This window comes from Contarinia nasturtii, unplaced genomic scaffold, assembly GCF_009176525.2.
Source record: "Contarinia nasturtii isolate CC-2019 unplaced genomic scaffold, AAFC_CNas_1.1 Cnas_scaffold_1699, whole genome shotgun sequence".
Taxonomy (NCBI): domain Eukaryota; kingdom Metazoa; phylum Arthropoda; class Insecta; order Diptera; family Cecidomyiidae; genus Contarinia; species Contarinia nasturtii.
The window spans coordinates 3,589,252-3,605,923 of record NW_022199032.1 but is presented as its reverse complement, the minus strand read 5'-3'; the positions used below and the strand labels follow the sequence as shown (position 1 = coordinate 3,605,923).

The window sequence follows — 16,672 nt, the reverse complement described above, 5'->3', positions numbered from 1 at the left end:
GTAATTTCTACCTGAAATGCAGTATTTCATTTCCAATGTCGAATTGTTTATGAGACCCAAACAAAAGTAGAGAAAACAACGAAGACGAAAAAAAACACAACATCGAAATGAAAACAAAATAAACACACATGACAAATGAGGTGTTGCACGAGAAAGAGAATGGATATCGCTTTTTAAATAGGTCGACATCCCGTCGATATTTAAATTTTGAACTAATTTTCATAATGCAAAATATTTGATTTCCAAATAGTGCACCAAAAATACCAATACGATATTTATAAATGCATAGCCGAGATATTTTTATATATAAACCAGTAATTTTGTTTGCATTGTTTTCCATTCTCTCTCCCTCCATTTAATTCGGGTGATATACTTATTGACATGTGTGCATATTTTTATGCTTTTCCTGCTGCTATTGCATTTTCATTTCGAAATTTACAACATCATACATTCAACAACAAAAAAATATTTGTTCAATTTTGCAATCATATGCAATAACTGTCTGCTGGCTGATGCTATAAGATGATGTGGGAATTTCATTTGTGCAAACAACGTAAAAGCCTCCCACAAAAGGAATTCAATTTATAAATACATTTCGGGTGTTTTATTTTGTAACAATAAATTTATTCGTTTGCTTTTTTCTGTACAAATTAAAAAAAAGGTTTTTCATTCATTTCGCAATAAAATTATATCAATGCTTTAATCGAAATGTCCGCTCAAATTCCATCCATAATTTTCTACGAATGAACCACAATATCAATTTGTAGTCTTAGTGTCTTTTTTTATTTATTTCTTCTTAATTTATAATTCGCCAAATGCAAATGGATTTCTTTGTCAAACATAAACAAAGTTGTGCGCGCATGTGTTTTTGTGTGTATCTTTGTGTTTGTGTTGCATTAAAATATCATCATTGCATATAAAAAGAAACGTATAATTAAAATAATTGTAGCCTAAATTTTTTTTTTGTTGTTGCACTTAAATTTGCTAAAAAAATTATTCTTTTTGTTGTTGTTGTTGTTGTTGTGTGTATGTGTGTGTTGCCATTTCCACACGTTGAATGAAGAGCACGCGATTCGAATGGTTCGCATCTAATTGGCCGAACCAACATAATGGCGGCTTCTGGTTACCGTTGTTTCCGTCTTGTATATGCTCGTTTGACCATTCAATAATTTTAAACTATCGCGTTTCGAATCAGCATCAGCATCGTCGTTCTTCTTGCCATTTGCAATTCGTGCGGCATCGGCAGCTTGCTACAATTCAATAAAAGAAAAATTAAGAACACTATTAATAAACGACATTTAAACATACGCATTTGATAGGAAATTCAACATTCTAAATCATATGTGTACCTTTTGTTTTTTCGTGTAGGCTTCTTTGTAGAATCGCGAGAATAAAAAGTAGAAGAGGATGGCGTGTGCACCGATGAAGTAGGCGAAACCAATTTCAGCGTTGCAATCGTTTTTGTACAACAATTGGAGTGCATGCACCAAAACCAATACGAATTGAATCATCTGAAGGACAGTCAAGTATTTCTTCCACCACAAGTATTTTTGTACTTTGGGTCCCATGGCGGCAAGCATATAGTACGTATACATAATGATGTGAACGAAAGTATTTAGAAAGCCAAAAAATGAGCTATGACCGCCGGGTGTGAATTTAACACCCCACCAAACGGACACTGGCATTATTCCGTGATGGATGACATGCAATGTTGAAACTTGATCGTAACGTTTTCGCATCACAAAGAAGAATGTATCGAAGAATTCGGTGAACTTAGAAAAATAATACCACCAACATCCTCTTGCCATCTAAAGCAAAAAAATAAAATAAAATAAAAACCAACATTCAATTAATATATTCGTCATAAGCTGTGTATTTTTCCAAAAATAAAATTCATAAAATATCATATGGTGTGTGGCATGGCCGCCGTAGAATGAATAAAATCATCGAAATCGAATGAATGTTCAAATTTGGCAAACGTTCTTTACGTAATTATGGAAACGATGTTTCAAATTCAGCATCATTGTGATTCAATTAATTTGGTATTGACTGTGCACAATAACAAATCAAATGGTCAAAATTTCAGTGGATCACCTTCGTTTGTCCAAATCAAGTGAATTTAATACATAAAATTATACGAATATGGAAGTGAGTCGGCCGAAAATCAGCATAACCTCAGCACATTATGGTATACTTTCTAATGTTATCCCATCGATCGTGGCTAATTTGTCGAATCTTTTCGGTTGCAAACATTAAACGACAATACAACGCTATTGCGCAAATCGATTCAAATTCGAGATACTCTATAAGTCGCAATCTTCAAAGTGGGTATCTTAAAACCGTGTGTATGTCGACGATTAACATTTCAAAATGTTATGAGTTGAAGTCCGATTCATTAGTTAAAAGTTTACCGGCTCACATGCATATCTCGAAATTACTCAAAAAAAAAAATGAAATACCAAGAGTAACACACAAAAAAAACCATCGCATAGAACAGAAACGATTGAAATGATTTATTTTAAGAATTTAACTAATTATGTGACGAAATATTTTACTGCATACAAGCTGTTAGGTGTCTTTTTGCCATTCGTTTTTTTTCACCTGGGCACACACATTCGAGAAAAAAAACCAAATGAATTGACAAATGCCATAGCAACGATATGAACAATATGATATATTTTTCAATATGACAATGATAAACATAAATATTGACACTTACCCGCAGGGCCATCGGTGTTCGGCTATAATCGACTGGTTGGCATCGAAAACTGTAGCCAGTAAGCCATCCTGTGATACTGGCTTCATAGAATAACCAACAGCTAAAAATCACTTGCAGAAAATTGTACACGATTAAAACTTTTCTAAGTTCAAATGGTTTCCTGTTCTCCATCAAACGGGGCCCAATTACCTATAAATGAAATCACAAAATATCGCATATCATGAAACAACATTTTTTTCACTCTTTTTTGTTGTAATTTCGTTCAATTATGTTTTTCCTCTTTTGGCGCAAATATTTATACATGCATACACACTTTGAAACGAGCGATATATCATTGCTTATTTACAGTGACTGAGAATAATACCGAAACAGATAGAGAGAGATAGAGAGAGAGGGAGAGCAATGCCAAAAAATCAGACAGTATTTTTTACAAAGTGAGAGATTTTACGTGTCACATAAGTGTTTGACTTGCTTCTCAAATAAAATTGACCGTTGAATGCGAGACTGAAAGCGCATGATAACAATTAAAGCGATTCAGTTTGTCGTCTGGCTTTGAAATAGAGTGCTTACTTATTTGCACATCAACTAATTAGATCAATTGCCTGTGTATTGGGTTAATGTATGCAAATGTCGTCATGTTGGCGATTGAAATAATTTCCGAACAAACGTATGACAACAGACAAGTATCGCGAACACACTGACATAAGTGTAATATATACACAATCCCTGAACTGAATTGCAATAAAAAAGAAAGAGAAAGAAATGCAAGAGCTTTGTAATCGGTGTATTTTATCGCATATGCCGGTAAAAATTGCGCGCTCTTGATGAATGAATCAAGAAATCATAGAAGGAAATCGAAATGTTGCTTTTTACGTCAAACGGCAATGTTTTGTTGTTGTTGCGATTGGTGCTGCTGTCGCTGCCTCCGTTGCTTACAAAAACTGCATGGCATATATGCCGAATAAATTTCCAGGCATTTTTTTGTCGTTCATATAAATGTTATAGAAATCGTGCATTCAAGGTGAGATCAAGTATCTGAGATGCCCACAAAATCTTTGTATTTCGCTATAAAAATGCATCTACACTGTCTACGGTTTATATAGTCATTTTTATTGCCCCATTGAAACCAATATAATAAAATGCATATACAAGATGAATAATATGTCCAAAGCTATTTAACGCGAAACACCATTTATTGTGTTTCCGTAAATGAAAATGATGAATCGTCGTTCTTTTTTTGTTTTGTTGTTGGTCGTGCGCGCGCCTGCTTTTTCTTTATATTCTCTTTCTCTTTTCCCGTGTGTATGTTGCACGGTACTATTCTTCAAAAAAAATATTGAAATTAATTGCTCGATCGACGTGATCTTAAGCGCTTCACACAGTGCGCAACAACTGGGAAAAGTTAAATGAACCAAATTGATCTTTCAATTCTGAGTACACGATGCAATTGAAGAGTGTTTCTACTTTTATTGTTTTTTATGCTTTTTCATGATTCCTTGTCGATACTTGTCGACCACACGTACATTCAATGCGTGTGATTGAACTTGAAGAATAACAATAAGACTGAAAATTATGACAACTATGAGTACGCGATGAAAATGCATTCTATTTAAAAGTCATTTTTATATTGATTTGCGCGCTTTTTTGTGCTTAATTTATTCAATTTTTAATAAGCGCGAACAAAAAAATAGTTTCGAAATCTGGTTCTGCATTTTTACCCATAAATTAATATGTACGGTTGAGCACTTGATTCATTTGAATGTGATTCGTAACAAAACAAATTAACGGTGAGGCTCAATGTTCAAGAATTTTTCATGTCTAGTTCAAAATCTGCAAACGGAATCACGATCGAATTGTGTTGAAAATTATTTGTTACGAGAGGCGCACACATATGGTATAGCATATTATAATATTAGCAACATGTATCATAAAACTTGAAAAATGATTTTCATTGCAAAGGTAAACAGAAATAATAAAAAAAGAGCGCGCGCGGCACGACATAGGCATATGTGCACATGCATTTATATACATGTTTGTCTCAATTCAACATACAACATAATATAAGCAATGCAAGCTTCTGCATATACAATCTTATCTTTTACGGGCTTTGATTGCTTTTGGTGGCTGCCGTCATCGGTCGCTATAGCCACTTTTGTGCTGCTGCTCAATAACCACCTGAAAATGTCGCTAACTGCGATGTATGATACACCTAATGATTTGTACACAGCCTAACACACACACATACATACATTGCGCTCTTCATTTCTACGATGAATTTTGTTCAAGGTCATATTTTTGAAATAATATAATTACACAAATTACATAAAAAATGGTATCAATTCAATCGAGTACAGTCGCAGTGTGAACGAACACCGTTGGATTGTTGTGTGCGCTTTTTTTTTCTTTGCCAACTTGAGTTTGTTTTTTTTCAGGTAAAAAAAAGCAAGCGAGAGAAGAGAAAAAAAATATGTTCGAAATAAACGACAACAAAAAACGAATCGAAAACAGAAAAATGAATGTTTAAAAGTCCGTACTTTTGCGGTTTATCATTTTTTTTATATGTGTCGCAGCTTAGAAAAAAAATTTTAATAATCTTTTTGTGTTTGTTTGTTGTTATTTTTAATTTCGAACATTTGGTTGTTTTGAATAAAACTGGATCTGGTTCCGTCTGACCGTCGAAGGAGTCCAAATATATTACCAAAAAAATATTGAAATTATGCTCTTGGTGTTTGCTTTCATGGAATCCATGTGAAATGCTCAATTTTGGCATGTTGTTTACTTTGAAGCAATACATACTCCATTTTATATTTGATTGAAATGACTTGAATGAAGCAGTAATCGCTATGTTTTGTTTTTCAAATGGCCGTCAAATAAATTATATGCATAAATTTAATTTACAACTATTGTTGGGAAGTAAAATATATGATTATGTGTCATGTCAACCCCGCCGGTGTGTGTACATTGATTTCCTGCACAATTTAGAAATGAAAAATTGTATTATGCGTTTTTTTTTTTTGCATTTACGAGTTTCATCATTTTTTTTAATGTGATGATTTCTTTATAACCGAAATAGAATTGATGAAGCATCACTAGCTGGTTTGTGTGGTTGTTCGCTCGTCGCAGCTAAATTGCATAATGCAAAAATGAAATTACGACAAAAAATGTGGACGGTTTCCTTTTTTATCGGGATCATTTGATGTGACTGGGAATTTCTTCACCCAAAAAAAACGAACTGAAGTAGACGGTCAAAAGTCATCAGTATATACGTGCGATTTTTTCATAAATTTCTTCGTGGTCCATGGCAAAAAAAACAGACGTGTACCTTTGTAAACATTAGTTTAATTGCGAATCTTTGGATTAATTTTAGCATTGTCAAAACGTGACACTTTTTTTTAGTCATACTCATCATTTCGAATGACTTTTTCATTTTGGTTCATGTAAATGTGCTGTGCAAAGACAAAAGACTTTTGTACTCGCTGAAATTTCAAGATATAGAGACGAACAGACTGCGCACCCAACGTGGATACGGAGAAGACGGTTTAAATGTTCGCCGCATTCTAGATGAATTTATGATCGTCTGTAGATTTATCGGTTATTGTCTTCTACATACCTTAACAAAATATGCATAACTTAAACTGATTATAATTGTTGGAAACGGGGAACTCATAAGAAACCAGTCTGTGGTTCTTGGATCTGATTTATTGTCCATCAGGTCTCGCCATCCTTCATAAAATCCTGTTACATAGTCCATCTGTATTGAGTGAAAAGAAGGAAAAGTGATTCTTTAGTAAGTAAATGTGTCACATAAAGTACAGCTTACAACTAGTTTTCATTAAATTCAAGCGATCGATTTAAATAAATACACGATCGCCTTTTTTTTCTCTTCACATTTTGCTTGAATCGGTAAGAACGTCACACACATACCCACAATCATATACACTTATAGTTAATTATTTTCAAACATTTGATCGTTTGAATCAAACGTTGAACGAACAAAGAGAGAAATAATGTATGAAGCCAATATCGTATTGTACTGTGCATGCATTGCACATACAAAGACATACATTCATTCAAAATATGATTATTTGGAGCTGACCACCTTGTGCTTCGTCTATAACTATGTAACGAATGAAATTAAGCACACGCGCGAAAACAAGACAAATAAATAATCGGGTATCAAACAACAAAAAAAGAGCATGAAAATAAATAGAGAATGATTTGTAAAGAGAATAAAAAATGCACATACACACAAATGTATAATGTGCACACCAATAAATAATAAAAGAATGACATTAAAATGAGACGCTGTGACAGTAAATGTTAAAATCTTTTATTGAATGCCCGAACATACGGCCATTCGATTCGATTATTATTATCGATGTTCGATGTTCAATCAAACAATTTTTGTGCTTACAATTGCATCAATATTTTATGGTATGAGTATGATACATGCTCTTTTTTTTCAATAAATAACGTGCATACCAAAAACTAGTTCGAGCAAGTTGTTCCGTTCGATTGTGCGCATCGCCACCATTACAAGTCCAGTAGTGTATTGGTGGGGGTGAAAAACGCGTATGCGTGTGAGCCGCACAATAGAATAGAAATTGAAATTGAAATCTCTTGAAGCTTCCGAATCGGTTTCAATCATTTTTTTTAATGTAACCATGATTATTACGAGCAACGCTAAATCACTCCGTCGAAAAAATTGACGTAAATTGTGGACGACTGAACGTTGTACGTCACACAATGATCAAATGAATATTTGATTTAAACACATTGTGATGTGATGCCCATCGTCACCAATTCTATCGATTCTTATACGTTACTTGTCTAAATCTTTGCCGCTATTAAATCCAGTTCCATTCAATCTTTGCATACTCATTATATATACTTGTGTTTTTTTTCTGCTCGCCATCTTTTTTTTATTGTTGTTGTCGCAGTCATGCTTTTTTTTCTTTCATTACTCCATATACAAGGAATAATTCATGAAACAATTTTTCATTGTTTTTGTTTTTTAAATAGCAAATCGCATATGAACAGATGAATCTAGCAAATAATTGGTTGAATTTATCATGATTATGAATGTAAGCAGAGAAGAGAAAAAAAGCAAACACAAACTGGATACACTTATTTTTCTCTCTCATCTATTTCCGCGGCGTAGATTGCGTTGCAGCAACAAAAAATTGTCTATAAACAAAACCCTGCGTCATCAACATTGCTATCGGGCTATTGGTCAATACAAATTGCAAAAAACAACAACAAAAGAATGCTCTTCTATATTTATATTTGTATGCGGACGATCAGGCTCTGATCATAAATAATGACGATGATAAGCCATCTTGTATCAAACACGCACGCTGGTACTTTCCATCGCGGAGAAATTAGAGACAATTCCCCAAGATGCAATGACGTCATATGCATTAAATAGCATTCCCATTTATTCTAAATTTAGATTAAAACTATACGCTGGATGTCCAGTGTGTGTGTTGGTGTGGAATGAGCACCACACCATCGAATTTGCGTCAGCACCATTGCTGCGGATTTTTACGGTAGTTGACTTGTCTTTCGTCGCAATCAAGCTTTCAAAGAATAATTCTAGTGGTAGAACTACATTATTATCATTTTGAAGCGTTATTCGTATCTGTTTCTGTTATTATGTTCGCATTGACTTTTGTGGTTTTTCCTCTACAACTATATAATAGTTTCCATTATTCCGTTCTTGTGGGCAGTTTTATTTTTTATTCCTGCTTGATAATTAACAATCTTCCAGTTCATCGTAGAAATTGTTTTATGTTTGGTTTTAACCAATGTTATTGCAGCTTCTTGTTGCTTAGATTAAACTAAATGTGGAATTTACAAACTTGCTTTTCAACCATTCAACGTAACTGTGATCATTCTGGAATGGACAAATATATGTCCTCGATTTTCGTGTGATATATGCATTTATTCAAAAGAAGAAAACTACATACAGACACACAAAAATGCCGGCAGTTATGACCAATATGAAATTATGGTAAAGAGACAAGTGATCAACGGAACGGATGGTTTATAAACAAAGCGAAATTGAAAGGGAACAGAAATGAAAGTTATCTGGATTTTATTGCTAAATCAAAACACCAATGTTGAGTAAGTAAAAAAAGGAGAAAAAAAAAGAAATAATTAATTACTTTGCATTTGCACGCTTATAATTTCGTGAACGTGAACGTAAATGTCGTATATATCGGTGAAGAAAAAAAAACGTCGGAAAAAAAGCACTCTCATTACACATGCTATTCATTCCGATGAATTTTTCCCGGTTTTTTTTTCCTCTCCTGTCGCACCATTCGACTCTCGCTAATATGAGAAGCGAGAACCTTTCACCAAAAAAGAGTTACCTCATCACCGACAATCTCTGACACTTTTTTCAGCTCTCATGTGTCGAAATTGCCCAATATTTTTGGATGGCCGCGACAATTGTGCACTGAAATATACAACAAAAGAAAACAACCATTCGGCCCGGTTTTTATTCACAACGGATGCTATGTCTCGACGTGTAGCAGTGCTCGGAAATTGCCGATTATGTATGCAGTAATACCATTGACTAAATGGTTTTTTTTGTTCGGTTTGGGTAAAAGTATTTTCGATTGTTTTTGAGCGCACATTGTTGGATCGATGTATTATCACATCCATAAGTCCCATATATTATTAAACAAAATGCTGTCATTATTATCAACTTGAGTTCGGTTGTTGCATGTAATATTTCGATGAAATTACGCTTTCTTATGCATAATAATACAAACAAATACATTCAATCACTTACACTGCAAAAAATCCACAAAAATCGAAAACTTGAATTGCATTTTTCACTTTTGTTTATATTTATTGACACACTATTTTGTAAAACTTGTACTGGATATCGATGAACGAGAAAAAAAAATTGTGCATATGTGTTATAATCAATTGAATTCAAAGTAGTTCATTGCAGAAATAGTTTATGACTAATTTTTACGATATGCAATGTTATCCGTATACATTTTTATCCGATATTATCCGCTAAATGTTGCTGAATAATAACAAAAAGAAAAATGGTTATGTAGAAATATCGGCAAAAAAGAAAACATTCGCAACATTGGTAATTCTAGCACTTCGACTTCAATCATAAATGCTAATTCGCACGTTTTTTTCATGAATGCATCTCCAAGCATACATATTTGAGAATCAGTTGTGCGTGTCTATATTTGATTAAAAACCATACAAATTTAGAAAATGTATTCGCAACGCTGACTGATCGGATATGCGACTTATGCAATCCATATTTAACTACCTATGATTTATGAAGAGGATTGGAATTTATAGCCGAATTAAATAGCATCCGCAGTGGACCGAGCACGCTGCGCGTATTTATGATATGCGTTTATAAAGAAAAATTCACGTTGACCGCAATGGGACCCAAACCAAACGAAGAAAATTGAAATAAACGAACATGCCGAAACAACTGGCTAACCAAATTTAAATGATTGCCGAAGACAAAGCATCAAGCATTTACATCAACATCAATGATTCAACAATCACAGATGAAAAACACTCTTCATGCGAACAGACAGAATTTCAATAATAACAGTTATAACCATAATAATAAAAGAAAGTGAAACACTAATTTTGTGTATTCACTTGAAATTATTTACTCATTGGCTCTTTTTTTGTCTTTGTTTTCTTCGTCTTCTTCTTCATTCGGTTTTTGTGTGTCTATCAGTTCGGTTGCTCTCTGGTTCGCCCAAAAAATATACAAATGCGTTCGCAGCAACTACATACAGGTTCACCCTTTTTTTTTATCTGAACGAATGTTATGCACACGAAATTTTCGTAATCGATATATACTAAAAATGGGTTTTTATGTTTATTTATTTGTTTGTGTTACTAGTGACCGATCATTAACCAATGATCAATGTTACTCACACTCAAAGCAAACCCATACACCTATATTCGATTTAAATCAGTGTTAAGCATACGCATACACAGAAATAAAAATACACACAACAAAATAAGAAGAAAAGACATAAGATTGAAACATTGTCGTATTGATACAGAAAACAAAAAATACCAGTTATTATAATTTCCCGTGCGGGATCTGTGTGCTTTCAAAATAGCATACCATTCCGTATGCCAATGAAATTAATGTAAGACAAAGGTGTATGCTTTCCATTTTAATACATACATTTTAAAAATGCGCACCAAAAATAGTGCAAGATCTATGGCATTTCGCATTAAATAGAGAAAATTTCAAAAAACAAAATCATTCTTCCTTCTTAATGAAGAAGGCCGAAAAATTCCATACGAGTAAAACAAAACATCCCAAATCAAGAAGGAAAATGAATAGAAAACATGGAACATTTTGAAATGAGCGGATTTTTGTTTCCTTTTGAAGATCACATTATTCTCATTTTGACGGGCGTTTCTATCTAATATCTAAGTATATTAAAAATTATGCATATGGTTGCAATGGAATGTGCCAATTTTGCCAATCGACCGACCTTGTGTGACCCCGATAAGTATATCCGTTAAAAAAAACGGATTTATCAAGCTGTTTGAATTGTTTCTCAAGACAATAGCTACGGTTCCTAGATGTTAGGGTTTTCTTATTGTCAAGAGTTGGTTCTTTTATTTTTCATGCCAACTTCATCACTCTAAATCAATCGAAATACCCTTGAAGCGTGAATGAAGACAACGTAAATAACCCAACAAAATATTACGCTTGTATGACATTTTCTCATCTTTGATTAAAAAGAAACGAGATCTGTCTCGTGCCGATATATTTCTAAACTGATTTTCAATGATTTAGATAATTGCTCAGATTTTCTCACGTTTTCTATAAAAACGTCAATGATGTCGCGTCATATGTTTTATATAAACAAAATCTCAAGTGCAATATTGATATCATAAATCACGTCAATTAAGTGATTGAAAAATTGTGTAAATTACATGTTCGACGCATGGTCATGTGGCAGTCAAACCTTTTCGCTTCTTAGCGATCTGAGCACGTTGTTCTAAAATTTAAAATTTTACTTTAAAAAAAACCAAGTGTGAGATTTTCTTGTGTGTTTTCATTCACGCTTTCGTAACACTATATTTATAATAGATTGGAAAGCATACGAACTAGAGGGAATAGCATGTATGCTATTTTAAAAGTATACCCAGCTTGCATAGGTCACAATTTCGATAAGTTAGCGAGATGTGATGAACAAATGGCCGAAAAAAAACGCCATGCATATTGAGAGACAGACAGACACATAAATCGAGATGAAAGAAAAGAAAAGCGACAATAAAATTAACAACTAAAAGAGAAAACGACATCTTATTGATTGTGTGTATTGTAATGCGGCAATATGTGAACTTAAAGTAGCACTGTGTGTCTTGCTGCTGCTGTCGCTGTCGACGATGATGACTTAAATTTGTGAGCCATAAATCTGATTATGGGCTAGAGAGTCGAAAAATGTTCGATGGCCGTTTAACTAGTTTCTGGTGACTGTTCAACATCGAGCACCAAAACCGATCATATATGTACTGTATATATTAGATAGAGTGCTGTATTTTGCAATCCACTGAATGTTTGTGCATGCATAAGTTCAACAATGTCCGATTACATCAATTTTGAATAAGAGAACAAACAAAATTCGACTTTACGACGCTAATAAATATGAAACTGGTTGTGACTATAGCCGATTGGATCTTAATTAGAATATTTAAATTAACGAAATTCCATTAGAATGACCAGAGACAAAGTAAACATACATTTACAGACGGACAAAGCAAATTAAACTATTTGATGTTTAATGCAATCACAAATATTATGTTGATTTGTTATTAATAATATAAGAAGCCATCATCACAACTTTTCAGCATTTGTATATGGGACAGGAAATTTTCAATGTCGCTGAGTAAAAAAAATTCAAGAGATTATAAGGAAACGTATTAGTTGCAAAAAGAACCCGATGACAAAAATTGGCTGAAACGATAGACAAAAGAGAATGTGCGTGCGTACATGCGATCACCATACGACTCAATGCAATGGTAGGGCGTTTTGCCCCCAATCTTATAATAAACATTAATTGCAAAATTTGTTGATCATTTCAATTTAAAAAAGACAATAGCCCAATCGATCGGATATGCAGAGAGAGTGAAAAAAAATTAGTTTGATGGTTTCTAAAATTTCTCTTTGAAATGTTGGCTAAAGGCTAGAAATAGGAATTCACGCCCGAGGCGTTTAACAGCAATTCGCCAAAAAAAAGAAGACAAAAAACACGATCATACAACAAAAGCTCCGATGTCAATGATTAATGGAGCACACTGCCATTCAACACATTTTACACTTAAATATCGTTTAACAGCATGACACATTAGCAAATAAAAAAAAATTATATACACAAATGTGTTATGTGAAATTTTTGTTAATCTTTATCATCATTGTTGCTCCATCGTCATCGGTACCGATGAGTGCATGTGCCAAACGCACACGCGCACAATAGTATTCAGTTGTCATGACATACTCTAACTCACGGCAGCACCACACGATAATGGTTCAAACATTTATTCGGACGTTAACAGAGAGAGAGCGAGAGACGAAGAGAGAGAGAGGGAGCGAGTGAGACAGACGAACAAATCATCATCTAAGCCTCTCGCATATATTGTTTGCACCCATTTGGTGAATTTGTGAGCCGCCTATTTACTTTTTCATAAGCGCACCGCATTATTATTAAGAAATGCGAATTAACAACCGAACATACCAAACCCAACAAATACCATGTGTTCCATGAATTTTCGGTGAATAATATATATATATGTAAATGATCATCTCGTTCATTGTCAGTTAGCGAACTATATTCAAATTGGCTAGTCGATAATGAAATGTATACGACTATTGTAACGAATATCTAACGAAGAAGAAGACAAAAAAAGAGTAAAAAGTTTCCTATTCTCTGCGTGTGTATCGATTTGAACCTGTTACTTCGGCGGCATGGCATGACTGTTGAGCCCTTGCTAGCATATAGAAATTTCATCTCGCATTGATCAACGATCAGTCATCATCATTGTCGTCTTTTCTTTCTCGCTAATCGTCTAATTTTCTATCGTAAATGTATCTAATCGAGATGACATGACAACACACTATCACACCCGTATTGAATACGCATTTAATGACAAAAGGCAACAACAACAACAAAAAAGAAAGAAACCGTTTGACTCTGGAATGAAAGAAGAAGAAGACGAACACCGAAAGAAAAAACAGACGAAACGCTTTTGTTGACCATTTGAGTATTTGGCAGCTTTTTCCACTGTCTCATCTTTTCTATTAATTTACAACAACAGCAACTTACTAATGAAAGATTCAAATATTGCTGCAAGTAAAAAGTTGTGCGGAGATTGTTCCGTTCATTCCTGAATGATAATTCGAATAATGCCATTATTGGGTAATTTTTTTTTTCCTCTTCATTCGTCTTTTTCGAATCCGAAAGATCGAAGGAAAAAATGAAACAGATGATGGAGAGACCAACAAAAACTGGCGTTGCACAGTTACGACAGAGAGAAAAATGAAAGAAATTCGGTATGCGTAGTTTTATGTGCGCAAAGAAAAATTTGTTGGTTGTGTAAGCAATAATTAAAGTTTCGATTGTTGTCAATGTTGGTGTATCTTTTCATCGAATCAAAGAAAAAAGAACGGATCACATCAAAATCAATATGTGCCATCGGAAAATATGATCTGCCATCATCAATATCACATGAGTGACCGTTGGCTATGATCAGACGGCACACATAGAGACACAAAGTTACAAATCATATTTGTGCGTTTTTTTCTCTCTCTTTTGAAAGGATGAAAACAACGATCAAAATTTTGATTCAATTTTTTTTGTCTTCTGTTAAATAGAATGATTTTCTCTTTCTTTTTCTTTCTCGACCATTTTGAAGTAAAATGAAAGAAAAATAAGCATAGAGGAAAAAAAACCTGTTTAACAAAAAATTGATTTGACTTTTTTGGGAACTTGTATATTGAGCAACGACCAAGACATTGTAACCAATCAATGATAGTGGAATGGTGAAGAAAAAAAGAAATAAACCAGTTAGTGACAAGAATTTTTCGCAATACCATCAATCCGCGTATTATAAAATGTACTCATCTAATTTACAGTATATGATTCTAAGCATGCAGATTCGTGAATATATTTGATTTTTGATGAATTTCGAATGTGAGTTCTTCATCCAATTGGTTTTCACATTCCCTGATCATTTTCGTTGTTGTTGACATTGTTGTTGAACGTATTAGTCTGCATAAAACGTTGCTTAAAACAACATTTTCACATTTTGCCCAAAGTCTCAATTAGCATATTATTCTTAATAAATTTTATTTCACCGAAGCATCCAGTTTGTTTCGATTGGAAATTTGCCAGTTCACTTTATGACAACGATCGCAGCAGACAAAACATGTTCAGCACATCGTCTATTTTGCATTTTGAACTTTGCTTTTGCCACAATAAATATCGTTTTGTTTATCTCTCTGTGTGTCTATATCGATCTTGCTCAATCGTTTCGGTTCTTATGAAATTCTGCAATTTTGTGATGGCATTTCTCACGCAAATTTCTGGTTAGAATCCGGTCTTTTTATTTCTCCATCTCTTTCGCTCTCTTAAAGTTTTTCTCGTTTCAACTCTTTTTCGCTTCGAAATGAACAGCGTTTATATGTAATTACTTATCTTTAAATTTTGAAAGGTGTACGTGATGTTTACCAAATACTCAGAAAAGTTTCTAGTCAGTGACCTCAGTGACAAAACACAACTTAAGCATTTTCAAAAGATACAGAGAAGTCCTGTGAAAATGGTAATCTATCTTTAATCTTCAATTGTTTAGAAGTCACATAGTTTTTTTAATAGCTAAAAAGCGCCACATTTTTCACACAATTCACGAATTTTTGGCCATCATAACGGTTTCACAATCCGCACACGGGTATTAAATTTCACCAAATGTAGGATACATACTTCTTTTTTTCTCAATCGCTCGTTTTTTTTCACAGATTTTTAATGAACATTGATTTCGAACGATAAAATCTTATAAACTAATTACTTGCTTATTTAAATAAGAACAGGATTAGAATTAATTACCTTTAGCGTCTTTTTTTCTCTCTAAAACAACGGGAAAGGAATGGAAAAATCAAAACCACTTTCTCGGTGTGAAAATGAAGTCTTTTTTTTTGAAAATGTTTCAAACACTTTGTCACACTTAATTTTAATTTTTACGTATTTAGTGTAAAATTATCTATACTTTTACTTTCAGCGGAACAATACTTTCCGTCCTAAAGTTGTCTTTTTTTGGTTCGTCTTTTTTTTTCTCTTTTTTCTCTTATTAAATCAAATCACACAACCTTCTTGGAACTATTCAGAAAACATGAGAATTTCCGTTTTGATTGTTTGACACAGCAGAAGCAACTGTTTTTTTTTTTGTTTGACTTGGGCAAAAGAAATTTTTAAATAATAATTAACATTTCTTTTCGGGGAGAATTCGTTTAAACGAACTGACAACGCTGCGACATGTGCGTCACAAGACTAAAAGATAAAATTTAAAGCTACACTACCTGTGTCTAACACTTTCATTATATAATTAAACGCCCCACTACTGTATTGCTTTGTGCGATGGGTGAGCTTTAACCGTCTTGTATTCGCATATTCGTATTGCCATTCCATTCGTATACATGTTTTGTGGCCGCTCTGTGTATTGTTGTCGCAGTGCTTCTGCCTTCCATATCTTTTATTTTGGGTTTTTTTCTTCGTTTTTTTTGTTGCGGTCATTCTGTTTTACCCCGCTTCCCCTACATGATATTGAATATGGTTCTCGGACGATGATCAGAACCGTGAATCGGGGCGCTAAAGCTTAATTAATTTCGGCATTCACATGTAATGCGGTTACTATTGGTACGCGCGTACAAAAATAATT

The 16,672-nt window shown here is 33.7% G+C and overlaps 1 protein-coding gene across 1 annotated transcript; it reads right to left on the bottom strand.

The window, feature by feature from the left end:
- Window positions 1-955: 955 nt before the first annotated feature.
- On the bottom strand, window positions 956-16,301 carry LOC116346872 (elongation of very long chain fatty acids protein). Its single transcript, XM_031777128.1, has 5 exons — window positions 15,844-16,301; window positions 6,330-6,470; window positions 2,720-2,908; window positions 1,350-1,808; window positions 956-1,250 (listed from the first exon to the last, which is right to left on the bottom strand). The coding sequence occupies exons 2-5, from the start codon at window positions 6,468-6,470 to the stop codon at window positions 1,089-1,091; spliced, it is 951 nt and encodes a 316-aa protein (XP_031632988.1). The 5' UTR covers window positions 15,844-16,301; the 3' UTR covers window positions 956-1,088.
- Between the last annotated feature and the right edge of the window lie 371 nt (window positions 16,302-16,672).

Bases quoted from the DNA above. Each gene is read 5' to 3' on its own strand.
- LOC116346872 (XM_031777128.1), bottom strand. From the start codon at position 6,470: ATGGACTATGTAACAGGATTTTATGAAGGATGGCGAGACCTGATGGAC. The intron at 2,909-6,329 runs GTATGTAGAAGA...TTTCATTTATAG, and splicing joins GTTATGCATATTTTGTTAAG to GTAATTGGGCCCCGTTTGAT. The intron at 1,809-2,719 runs GTAAGTGTCAAT...TTTTTGCTTTAG, and splicing joins GAACACCGATGGCCCTGCGG to ATGGCAAGAGGATGTTGGTG.